General features: G+C 33.0%; 1 protein-coding gene across 4 annotated transcripts; it reads right to left on the reverse strand.

The window, feature by feature from the left end:
* Nucleotides 1–1547: 1547 nt before the first annotated feature.
* On the reverse strand, nucleotides 1548–8808 carry LOC106474244 (protein asteroid homolog 1-like). Of its 4 annotated transcripts, none has more exons than XM_013934934.2 (3): nucleotides 8606–8808; nucleotides 8037–8309; nucleotides 1548–7556 (listed from the first exon to the last, which is right to left on the reverse strand). In XM_013934934.2, exons 2-3 carry the CDS (start codon nucleotides 8195–8197, stop codon nucleotides 5600–5602), a joined length of 2118 nt encoding a protein of 705 aa, XP_013790388.1. In that variant the 5' UTR covers nucleotides 8198–8309; nucleotides 8606–8808; the 3' UTR covers nucleotides 1548–5599. The 4 variants fall into 4 exon arrangements, with proteins under 4 accessions (XP_013790388.1, XP_022258299.1, XP_022258300.1 ...); XM_022402591.1 differs by having other exon boundaries at nucleotides 8728–8761; XM_022402592.1 differs by lacking the exon at nucleotides 8037–8309 and having other exon boundaries at nucleotides 8606–8804.
* Between the last annotated feature and the right edge of the window lie 3714 nt (nucleotides 8809–12522).

Genomic DNA, 12522 nt, shown 5'->3' on the forward strand with positions numbered 1-12522 from the left:
ATTCATATCTGGGATGTAACTTCTAACAGGACTGAAGATCGTCCTTTAACGTATCTAATTTGCTTTTAAATTTACTGATGTTTTCCATTTGCACTTCTTGCCACTGTTGTTGACTTTCCTGCAACTGTTGGATACTTCCTGTTTCCTTTCTTGTTCTAGTTGCCACTGTTGTTGATTTTCCTGTAGTTGCTGCTGACTTTCCTGCAACTGTTGGAGACTTTCTTCCTGTTTATTTTCTCGTTCTTCTTGTTTCTTTTCTTTTTCCTCCAACAACTGCTTTAATTTCTCTTCTTGTTTATTTCTTTTTTCCTCCAACCACTGCTATAATTTCTCTTCTCGTTCTTCTTGTTTCTTTTCTTTTTCCTCCAACAACTGCTGTAATCTCTCTTGTTTATTTTGGTGTTCGAGCTGCCATTGTTTTAGGTTTTCGTGCCACTTCTGTAATATTTCTTCTTGTTTCTTTTTTTTTTCCTCCAACAACTGTTGTAATCTCTTCTCTTCTTGTTTCTTTTGGTGCTCTTGTATTGCTGCCATCAAGTCTGCTATGCTGTAGTTTGATTTGCCGCTTCTCGTTTCCATTTTTTTCTTTTTTTTATCCCACTTTCTGACACCAATTTGTTACGTCTCCGTTTGTTAATTAACTTTCCGTAACTTCGTTCCGACGAAACTTCAGCGACACAAGTCCTTACTTAATAAAACTGGTTTATTCTTTCCGAATATAACTTTACGATACACTTAATTTCAACAATCGCGCTAAAACAAACGTTATAACAACAAACGTGCTCAATAATACTCTCTGACTGCAGATCAATTACTCACTGTCTACACACATATTATTATTCCGTCACGTTGTCACCCTCTTTTATATACCAGGCTACCCTATATCCAGTAAATGCTAGAGCATTCGCGAAGGTACAGGATAGTTCTAGAAACGTGGCGTGACACTAGTCATGTGACCTCGCTGACGCAACAATACTTTCTAATTTTCATTTTATATAGAACTATAAGTATGTACAAGCATTAATTTCATAATACAAGTTTATACTTATTAGTTTTACTTTTGAAGGTGACGAGTATTGTAATACTTTATTATTGTAATCATATTTTGTTAATTTAATGCTTATAGAACCATATTAAAAGCTTTTATACCTGTTTTCTTTTAATACTTTAAAGGATTACTAACACTTGGATTATACCATAGGTTTCTAAAGCTTTACGGTTTAATGGTGCTATGAAATGAGATGAATAATCAAGCTATTAACCAATTTTAATGTACTAAAACTAAAATGCAAACTCAATGGGGCAAACTAAGTCGCATGTGTGAAAGATGCCAGGCCTACTTTTCATTCCTAATAATGGTCTGGCATGAAGTTATTAACAGTATTCAGCCAGCAATGATATGGTTTTTACTATTGAAAGTTTTTGTTTTTTATATAAAAATCCCATTACAACAGTCTTTTAAAATGCAATAGATGTAAATTTACTTCAAAATGTCAGCTTATAATTTCATATAGCATATAATGGTATCATGATTACAAGTTCCTTATGCAAATGTTAGTTATGAATTCTCAGGCAAGTCCTGAAGAAGCAACTAAAATCATGATTTAGCTTATTTCTCTTACAGAATTAGAACCACTTAAAGTTAAGTTAATCTGCCTCCTTTATAAGTGTTATTATGTTTTAAAGGGAACTAATCCCACATTTCAACCCTAATCATTTTGATTTAATGGATTTAAATGCACAAACAAACCTCCCACATTTTACACAAAAAGGTCACTTTATTAACCAAAACATATTAATATTATGCACAAATCCATCTAAATTACCCTTTCTAGATTCTTATACCTATCCAGCAAAACTACAAAAATCAGTTATTACAACATACTACATATTATAAATGAGGTAAACTGATCCATAGGTTAAACTAAGAGAGAGAACTAAATGACATTATGAACAAGGTTTCTAAAATTTACAGTATAATTAATATACTTATTTAAATTACCAAAATCCATAATTTTTAACACTTGAATCAAATCACCTCGAGTTCTTTTATGCTTCAATAAAAACAGCTGATTTCCTTACTTTTTCTAAACCTGAGAGCATTAGTGTAGCTCATCTATGCACATTTTCCAAAAATTAATCCTTGCTACAGTTTTCTAAATAATAGAAGTTACAAAAACATTAATTAAAATAACATTAGTATTTTATTCTTAAACTAAATATGCATAAATATATAAATCAGAGCATTCTATCTTCAGGCTTATTTACACAATCACACCAAAATCCTTATCATTTTCCACTGGTTTAGTTTAAGGTGGGTGGGATTAATTTTTAAAATCCAGTATTATGTACAAACATGTTCAAAAACTGTTCTTGATTTCAAAATCTTACAAACAATTCACACATGCTTGACCACTACTCAAGTCTATCAAGGTATTTGTGAATCAAATCAAAATTATCTATAGTACTTGCTTTTCTAGTAACATATCATCATCAACAACTTACAAAATAGTTTACTATTCATTCATTCAAAAATACAGGTCATACCTTAATTCTACAAAAATTAAATATTGAATCACAGTTTAAGTTTAACCTCCTAGACACTTAAAAGTTTCAGTAAGGTATAAAGATACATGCTAATTACATAAAACTACGGACTACATCAAAATTATTTTGTAATCAAGTTTTATGCTACACTATGGGCATCTGCAGAATTTTTTTTTCTTTTTTTTTTGGGGGGGGGGCAAAATCAAAATTAAGGGATGACGGACCCACCTTCAAAATTTTGCCATTACAGTCAAGGAAATAGGCAAGCTCACAGAGTCAGATTTGATGGGTTTAATATTTGTAAGGTTAGTTTATGCCATACTGCATATTTGCAGCTATATATACTCCATAATAGTTAATTTTGGTTTGTTCTTTTAGGTTCTTAACCCTATAGAGTAATTTCACCTGTTTATTTAGATGCAGTAATCTGAGGTAACATAAAGCACAATATTTCAATGACATTTTTTGTGTATGTATGGTAAAAACAACATTTCAGGCTAAGAGACCTTAATACACACAATCCGGGAGAGGGAGTGATGCCCCCCCCCCCCAAAAAAAAATTTGGATGCCCATGTACTACACTACTCACAAAAATTAAAGGTGAATGGCATTTAAATTTTCATTCAAAATTTTAAGAAACAAACATCACAGATAAACAATACCAAGCAAGTAAAAAATTTCATTTACATAATAATAATAAAAAAAAACATTGACGAAAACTGCCATTATTTGGCTGCACAAATATCAAAGAAAAAATAACCTATTAAGCTGAAAAAACTTAATGAAATGTGTCTTTAGTAGCTGGTAGTTCCACCTCTGTTGTTTACAGCTTCTCTGCACCTGTTCCCCATACTGCTGATAACATTTTGAATGACTTAATGGGGTAACACAGTCCACTCCTGGATGAAAGCAGCTATGAGCTCCTAGACAGTTACAGGAGCAGGTTGTCTGTGTTCAACAGCACTGCCCAATAAGTCTCTCATTCAGATTCAGGTCTGGTGACTTAGTAGGCCAATCCAGTATCTATATTTATTCATCCTGAAAAACTGCTGCATGATCCTGGCAGTGTGAAGATGGGCATCATCCTGCTGATACATGAAATCATCTCTGACAGCACCAGCAAAAAGATGAACAATAGATGGCAGGATCTCATCCATTTAACATCTTGCTGTCAGGATCTCCATCCACCACATAAAGGTCTTGTACACCTCTGCATGCAGAGGCCACCCCAGACCACCTCCAAAAGCATCATGGTGGACAATGTAACAGGCTGAATATGGGTCTTCTTCATGTATCCAGACCCTCACACATCAATCACTTGAAGGTACCAGAACCTGTCCTCATCTGTGAACATGTTCATGGCCAAATGCCAGCTGAGCTGTTCAGTACCTTGGGGCTCTCACTGATATCCTGAGCTTGATACACATTCCAGTGGCTTGCTGAGGTTCATTCCTGAGACCCATAGTGCTGCTGCTGCAGTTTCTAATATCTAATTTCTGCAGTTATTGGTCAGCTACAGTACCTGTGACACCTCCAATGATCTGTGCCAGTTCAGTGTGGGTGCAGCTTTCCTGTAGCATTGTGATGGCTCTGTAAATTTCAGTTTCAATCAGTTGGTTACTAACTGCTTGAACACTCTTTACAAAACTCAATATCAGTAAAAAATCCATAAATCTAGCATTATCTCAAAAGTAAACATATTTCCTAATCAATTAAAACTAGCCTCTTGCTTTGCAGAATTTGGATTATTTCTCATAAAGGCCTATTACATTAGGAATCATTGGTGCATAAACTTGCAAGCCTTAGGTGGGATTAATGTAATTCTATAAAATAAGCATGCTAAATTCTATAAAAAATTATAACCTAAAAATTCACATATGCTTGACCACTATTTAAGTCCATCAAGGTACTTGTGAATCAAATCAAAATTATCTACAGTACTTGCTTTTCAAGTAACTTATTGTCATCAACAACAAAAAAGTTTACTATTCATTTTTGTGAGTAGTGTATATTAAATCACAAAAACAAAAATGCTAAAAACACTAAATAAAATTACAGATATAAAATGATAACTTAAACAAGATAAAAACTAAGTAGACTCAGAAATTACGCGAGATATGTATACAGAATATCCCAAATGCAAACTTGTATCGATTTTGGATTTTCAATTAAAAGTTTCAAATAACACTAATCTTATTATATTACATGGAATCTAAAAGGTTTGTGGTAAATAAATAAAAGAAAAAGTTTTTTTAATCTAGTATTCTGTACAAATATGTTCATTAACAGTTATTGTTTTCAAAGTCTTACAAAAAAATGGGCAATTTAACTACTTTGACTTCTTGATATGTTAGTTAGAAAAATAAACTCAACTTTATTCTTTATACTGATTTTTATCATTGATGTACCTGGTCCCTGAAAAATAGAAAATATACTCTACTTACACTGTATCTGTGTACAAATATTTATTTTCATTGTTAATGAAACCCACAGGCTGATCCTTAATATGTTCTATAAAATAAACTGTTCTGTTTTAAAAACTTACATTACATAAAAATAATAATAAACTGTTTTGACCCCAGACAAAAATAAAGGTGTCAGCTAGATAAATTAAATCACAGTAAACTCTAAATACTAAGACAATGGAAAGAGAACTAGTGAATTACAACAAAGCTTTGCAAAGCTAACCAAGAATAATCTTAAATTAATAAACCAGAAGTAAATTGTAAAATTTGTGAAAACTTGGAATATTTCAGTATAATGTGAAGTTGAACAATAATGTGTAAATTACATCAAAATAACCCTGATTATAATTTAAATCACATCAATCTTACTATGATGCAATATTACATTTTATTACTAAATGTCATGCACTACCCAGCTAAGGCACCTTACACCTTAATACTGTAAAGCTATTAAGGTAAACATCAAAGGATTCCCATAATAGTTTACTAGAGAATCACATCAGTACTGTCCTCTACTAATATTCCAAGGTTACCACATAGATTTGGAATTTCAACATCCACATCACTTACATCACCACTTTTACTCATTATATTGGATTGTTTGTGCCTTTTTTTTTTTTCTTTACACTCTGACATCCTGCTGGTTTGGCGTCCACCTTAACAAGCAGATCTGATGAGATACTTTCTCTAATTTTATATCTCAGGGTCTGAAAAACACTCAAGACTGAGGAATTCCTTCCAAGAAGCTCTGTTACGAATAGTTCTGGTGTTGATACGTTTTGAAGTTCTCTTGTTAGGTTGTACATAAAAGTACCATTAATGAACCGTTCAGCATGAGGACTTATGAATGGCTCCAATAATAGCTTGTTAAGGTATAATGAAAACAGCAAACAAGTCTGAAACTGGTTTAGACTATGCACAACTGAAACAACAAATTTGCGAGCACTACTGTGTTGAGGTTTTCGAAAATATTTCCTTGTTTTTGCTTCAACTGTTTTCACATCTTCAGGCTTTAAGAACAATAATTTTTTAAATCCAAAATCTTCTTTACATTTTTGGATATTAATTAATGAGGGGTAATCTTCTAAGAATACACATTTGTCTAATAAAATACTGGATTTACTATTTGGTGAGCCTGAACAATATGGTTTAATGACATCAAGAACAATCAAAGCAACTATAAAAGCATTCAGAAAGTTTTCACTAATCAGTGGTGTGGCATTTCTTATCCAAAACCAGACAGTTCCAACAAGTAACTGTAAAGAATCTGGAAAACTGTTAAGTTTATCATAATTAACACCTAAAGCTGATACCAGTAACTGTCTTTTTTGTTTAATGTCCAACTTTGGAAGGTCAACAAAGGTGGGAACTGAACCAAATCCTTCAATGTAAAAACTTGGTTCAATATAGCTTTTCTGAATATGATTCCCATTTCGACCATGTTCTTCTACATATTTCAATCGAGTCAGTTTGTCTTGTTTCGGAGATTCATGATCTCCTACTAGCAAAGACTGAACTGAAAAAATAATCCCATATAACACTTTTCTTAAAGACAAAGAGCATAAATAGGTATTTGGTTCATTTGCATCTTCAACTTGAACTTGCAAAAATACACGATGCAAGCCTGAAGCATTTGCAAAAAATGGTGAGAGAAAACCTTCATGAAAGTGCCTTATGAACCATTCAGGTAGTGCATATCCTTCATAAGTTACCAGACTTGATTCGGTTTCTGGAGTACCTTCTTCCCAGATTTTGTCACTTAAGTAATGTATCAGGTTAGTGTTACATTTCTTATATGCATTTACTGATTCATAGATAAGCTCCCTTGCTGCATCTCTGTTAGATTTTTTCAAACAACTGAGAACAAACTCAACTGCTTCAGAAAGACTCCGATACTGTAACCAGGTGAGAAGCCCTACCATTCTGATGTGTCTTTTACTGACTTTTAACTTTTTGGACTTCATCTTTGGAAGTTTCATATTTAAGAAAAATGTTTCAAATGTCTGAATGTTCACAATGTCATTTCCAATTAATGTACCAAAAAGCGGCAGAACAACTCTGTCTATGCCAGGAAAATTAGACAGAAAATTACTCACATAATAAATCTTACATTTTAAATAGTAATATGTTCTTCCGTCAGGTTTCACAGACTGTAAACAGTTCAAGTCTATAGAATCTAGCCTTATGAATCCACTTACAATATCATAAATGTAAAAGTCACTGTCCTGACTCAGAACAGGACACTGCAAATGATTGGCTATTGCTACAATTTGATTATCTGCTTCAAAGTCACACTGTGCATGTGAAATATTTAATTCCACCAAAATATCTCTCAGGACACCATGAGCTAAAATGGGAAGCATTTTTTCTGAAGCTTGGCCATGTTTAGCTATTTGTAAGGCAATAGACAGCCTCTGTCTTGTTCTTTCCTGAACAGTTCGAAGCTTCTTGTCTGACAAGTCATATCCACCATCAAAGATAATAAATGGTTTGATGTTACATTTAAATAGAACTAAGAAGAAATCACGCACAACATCTGCATATCTGAAAGACAGAGATAAATAACACTAAGTTAAAACATGTTACAAACTTTGTGGATTTTCATTAATTCATGAAATACTAAGTTTAAATATACATAGAATAATGCAATTACATAAAAGTGAAAAAAAGTTATTTTAATTATTACAAACATTATAAAAACAATTTTGAAGTTTTTAAATCAATGAATTTTGCAAGTATGAATTTTAAAAAGTGAAAACATCTCAAAAGCTTTATATCAACTAATACATCTATATCTACTCAACTTTTACGTATAATTTCATGGACTTTTAATACTTTGAAATGCCTCTCTGAACAATTTTATCCTGCAACTTCTATGTTTTCTGTAAGTTAGTTTTGTATAAATATCTCTAATAATCCAGTTAATAAAACAAATATGAAGCAACTAATTTACATTACAATTTCCATTAATCTCTGAACACATAAAAATTCACTTAGGCACTTAGTATGAAGTGAAAACAAGACCTATCATAGTCTCCACCATAAACACACTCCAAACGGGAACTGAAGTACAATAAATGAACCAAATTATTCCCATCTATAACAATTTCTGTATCGTGAAGATGGTGTAATAGGGATAAGTCTGGATTCAGGTCAAAAAATGAGCTTAATCCTCGAACTCCCATATTTCTTTGTAAATTCTAAAATATCAGTTTTTCATGTCAAGTTTTCAACATTCTGTGTCATCCTATAATTTTCCATCCTTGTCAATTCCATAAAGTTTAACTTAAGTGACATCTGAAAACAGAAAAGTAAGGGTGAATTATCAAATAATCATTGCAGTTCTCAAATTACTATTATCAATAAACTTTTTAGTAAATGCGCTCAAGAATTTGGAAAAGCTATATCCCAAACAACTAAAGATAATCATTATAGTACTTTACAAGTAAAATACAAAAACGCAAACTATAATAACGCCTATAACTAGTACTTATTAATATTAATCAACTTAACGTAGCTTAGAGTTAGAAGTATAACTAATATTAATAAGGCTAAAAGTAAAACTTGATTTTAGCACTAATACTAATATTTACACAGGTTTTGAACTTCAGGCAAATGTGGTATAAACATTATGATTAAATCCAATGTCCATGAGACATATTTTGCGTAGCCTATGAATAAGAATCTGGTTCTGTATTATACATATATTATATACATAGTTTACGAGCATGTCGTAAGACTTATCTCGATCATTCGGGAATTGGAGGCTTTGTTCTTCAAAAACGTGACACCATTCATAGATGGATAACACAGGCCTGCGAATTTAAACTTCATAAAAGTTGTTTTGGTTTTAATAACGGATTTTTTATAATTCAGATACACAGATTTCGAAAATAATAGTAATTTTTTTCTATCACGTAAGGATTTTTTACAAATCTGGAAGAAAAAACTTACTTAGACCAAATTATTATTTCGTTTACCGCAATGAACATTTTCTATTATTATGTTTGTTATCTAACAAACTGAAGAAAAGGGAAGAACATTGATGTCAAACGAATAATATGTATCCTCATTCATCCTGTTTTGTTTTGTTTTTGTGAAAACTACGTCTTTTACTTTTAGTCTCAAAACTATGTGTTGTTGTCATTCTTTTATGTATTGCGTTATGATGTTTTGTGAAAAATCTGTATGTGATCGAGAAATATAGATATCATTTTGAGATTCATGCTACAGGAATTGGTGTAGCTTGTAGAATATTGTTACGACAGCGGAGGTGACGTGACGCTAGTAACACGTCATGCACTTCTAGAATGTTCATGAAACCGCGAGAGGTTACTAGATTCGGTAGTCTTGTACATATAAGCCGGTCAAGACGTGACGGCAACAATGTAATTGAACTGCGGACAGAGAGACATATTGTTGAGTCGAGCACGTGAAGCGTTAGTTGTGAATTATAGCGTTTGTTGTAGCGCGACTGTGTAAATTAAGTGTATCGCAAAGTTGTATTAAGAAAGAATAAAGCAGTTTTATTTAAGACATGACTTGTATCGGTAAAGTTTCTTCGGAAAGAATTTTTACGTAAAATTAACTAACGAACGGAGGCGTAACAATATGTAAAAATTTCAAGACAAGAAAACCATCGCAGGCCTGTGTAATTGTACTATTGGCATTTGTTGTTGTTTTTTTTTTTTGTACTATTAAATCACCAGTTTTGAATTAAATTGGTTAATACAGTTTAACTAGATTTCCTGAAATAAATTTACCTCTACCACTTTCAAATGTATTAACTTATTCAGTTCTACCATAAAAATCTAACAATTAATATAGTTGGAAGTACAATTTAATATTGCCATATTTGTTTTACGCGTTTTATTAGCTGAAATATTTCCATTACACGCACCTTACTTTAGTTTGTGTTCCAACCATCTTATGCAAATAATTGAGATGGAGTTCCAGAGTTTAAGTTTTGAGTTAAATTTTCGGAGCCCCCCAGTGGCACATTGGTATGTCTGCGGACTTACAATGCTAGAAACTGAGTTTCGATACCCGTGGTGGGCAGAGCACAGATAGCCCATTGTGTAGCTTTGTGCTTAACTTCAAACAAACAAACAAATTTTCGGACACCCTGGGTTCAGTTACTACTGAACAGGATGTGGTGACTTATTTTAAGCCTAAATTAAATAACCCTATTCTACTTCTTTTTTTTTATTATATGCTCTGGCTAGTTTTTGATGCCTATGGCTCAGTACCAATATGTCTAATTTTTCATTGCACCAACTTATTTACTTTTCCAAAGATTGAAAATTTTTCTTCTTCCTCTTTTCTTTTTTTTTTATTTTGCTATAAATGACGTGACATTTTGTAATATCAGTGAAATGTGAGAATTGCACACCATTTGTTCAACAAATGGACGAATATTAACTTGAGTGATATGTGGGAATATCATGTCTTTCGCCACCTTTTATTGATACTGAAAATTTTAAAACGTTTGGTCTGTCTCAATATAGTTTTCAATTTACCATTTTGAAAAAAACCATTAAAATTGTTTCGTTCTAGTTTCCTTTATGTCTTTGTTGTTCTATGTATAACAGGTAGTATCATTGTTTGGAGTTATGCATAAAACTGTACAATGGGCTAGCTGTGCTGTGCACACCAGGGGTATTGAAACAAAGTTTTTAGCGTTATAAGTTTGCAGACTTACCGCTGTGCCACTTGTGGGGGGGGGGGGACAGATAATATCTACTTTTCCTGTGGGAACATTGCTCCAACTTCACCGTTTGTGTCGAGATTGGTTAGAGAAAGCAACGTCTTTCACTGGCTAAGTGGAGTATGTCTGTATGTTACAGCCTGTGAATACTATGAGAAAACAACGAGTCATGTAGGGAAGCTCATCATAAATGAACAGGACCGAGGTTATCTGTTAATATGAAGCTTTAGTTCTACAACCAATTCTATCTAGTTTTTGAATTGATTAGAATGACAGAGATCTGTCCTGAGAGAAAGAAAGATGATAACCCATTCAATGATCCAGTAGAGGTAATCATGCCTTTGTCTATACAGGTATTTGCACTGTTTTTTTGTTGTGTCATATATAAAGATTGTTCTTAATTTACATCATGTCTGTCCAATCTACTTATTTCTCACATAGCTTAAAATTCAGTCGTTACTCAAATTCAGACCACTTTGCAAATTCACTACTTGACCCTCCTATTACTAAGTGGACCATTAATACTTGCACGGAAATAAGTTTATCCGAGAATACCAAAAGTACATAGGAAGGATACATTTAATCCTTTGACTACATGATTGATTGTGTAATTTTTTGTCTTTGTTGATGTGCGCATTGGCTATTGGTTGAATTATTCAGTAGTATGTGTTTAAAGTAATACTTCTGACTGAAAACATGACATATTTACAAAGTAGAATTAGTCTCGCACTAGAAGGAGAGATGTCAAGAAACAAAATTGTGCCCACATTAATCAAACTAATTTGTATTACAATAATATGTTACAAAAATTCAAAGATGATCAAAAACAATATCCATTGTTACGACAGCAGAAGTCACGTGACGCTGCTGGCGCGTTGGCGCTGGTTGTGTGCGTCATGAGTTTCTCGAATAATCGGGGAAGTCCAAGTTTGTTCGAGATACCCTCTTCGTTAGTATATAAGCCTGACAGGAAAGCCAGTAGAGATATATGAATGAAGAGAGAGCAGTAGTTACTTTGAGTTCCGTATAATTTATGATTCTGTTAGTTTCGAGCTAGTGAGCCGTAAAGTGTGTGTTTTGCACTCGTCGAGAGCGAAGTTATCGAGATTGTGAATTTCTGTGATTTATAGCGTGTATTATAAAAGTTGTTAAGTTTAAAGTGACGAGAAGCATACTGATTGTGGAACTACTGTGTACCAAAAGTTTGTATCGAGGAACAACAAACTGGTTTAATAAAGAAAGGACTTTTATTGTTGAAGATCCCCGGTAAGAATTTTTACCAGAAACAAACAAACAAGCAGATACGTAACAAATTGATATCAGAGAGTGGGACAGAAAACAAAGGAAAGGAAAGGAAAACAAAAACAAAAAGATGGAAACTAGAAGTGGCAAATCAAACTACAGCTTAGCAGATTTGATGGCAGCAACACAAGAACAGCAAAAGAAACAAGAAGAACGAGAAAATAAAGAAGAAGAGAGACAACAGCATTGGCAAGAAAATCTGCAACAGTGGCAGCTCGAACAGCAAAATAAACAAGAAAAGAGATTACAGCAGTTATTGGAGAAAAAAGAAAAGAAACAAGAAGAGAGATTACAGTAGTTGTTGGAGGAAAAAGAAAAGAAAGAAACAGAACAAGAAAATAAACAAGAAGAGAGACTACAGCAGTGGTTGGAGGAGAAAGAAAAGAAACAAGAAGAGAGAGTAACAAGAACACCAGCACCAGTGGCAACTGGAACAAGAAAGAAAACAGGAAGAAAATCTCCAACAACTACAGGAAAGTCAGCAACAGTGGCAAGAAGAAT

The sequence above is a fragment of the Limulus polyphemus genome, unplaced genomic scaffold (assembly GCF_000517525.1).
Source record: "Limulus polyphemus unplaced genomic scaffold, Limulus_polyphemus-2.1.2 Scaffold6987, whole genome shotgun sequence".
Lineage (NCBI taxonomy): Eukaryota > Metazoa > Arthropoda > Merostomata > Xiphosura > Limulidae > Limulus > Limulus polyphemus.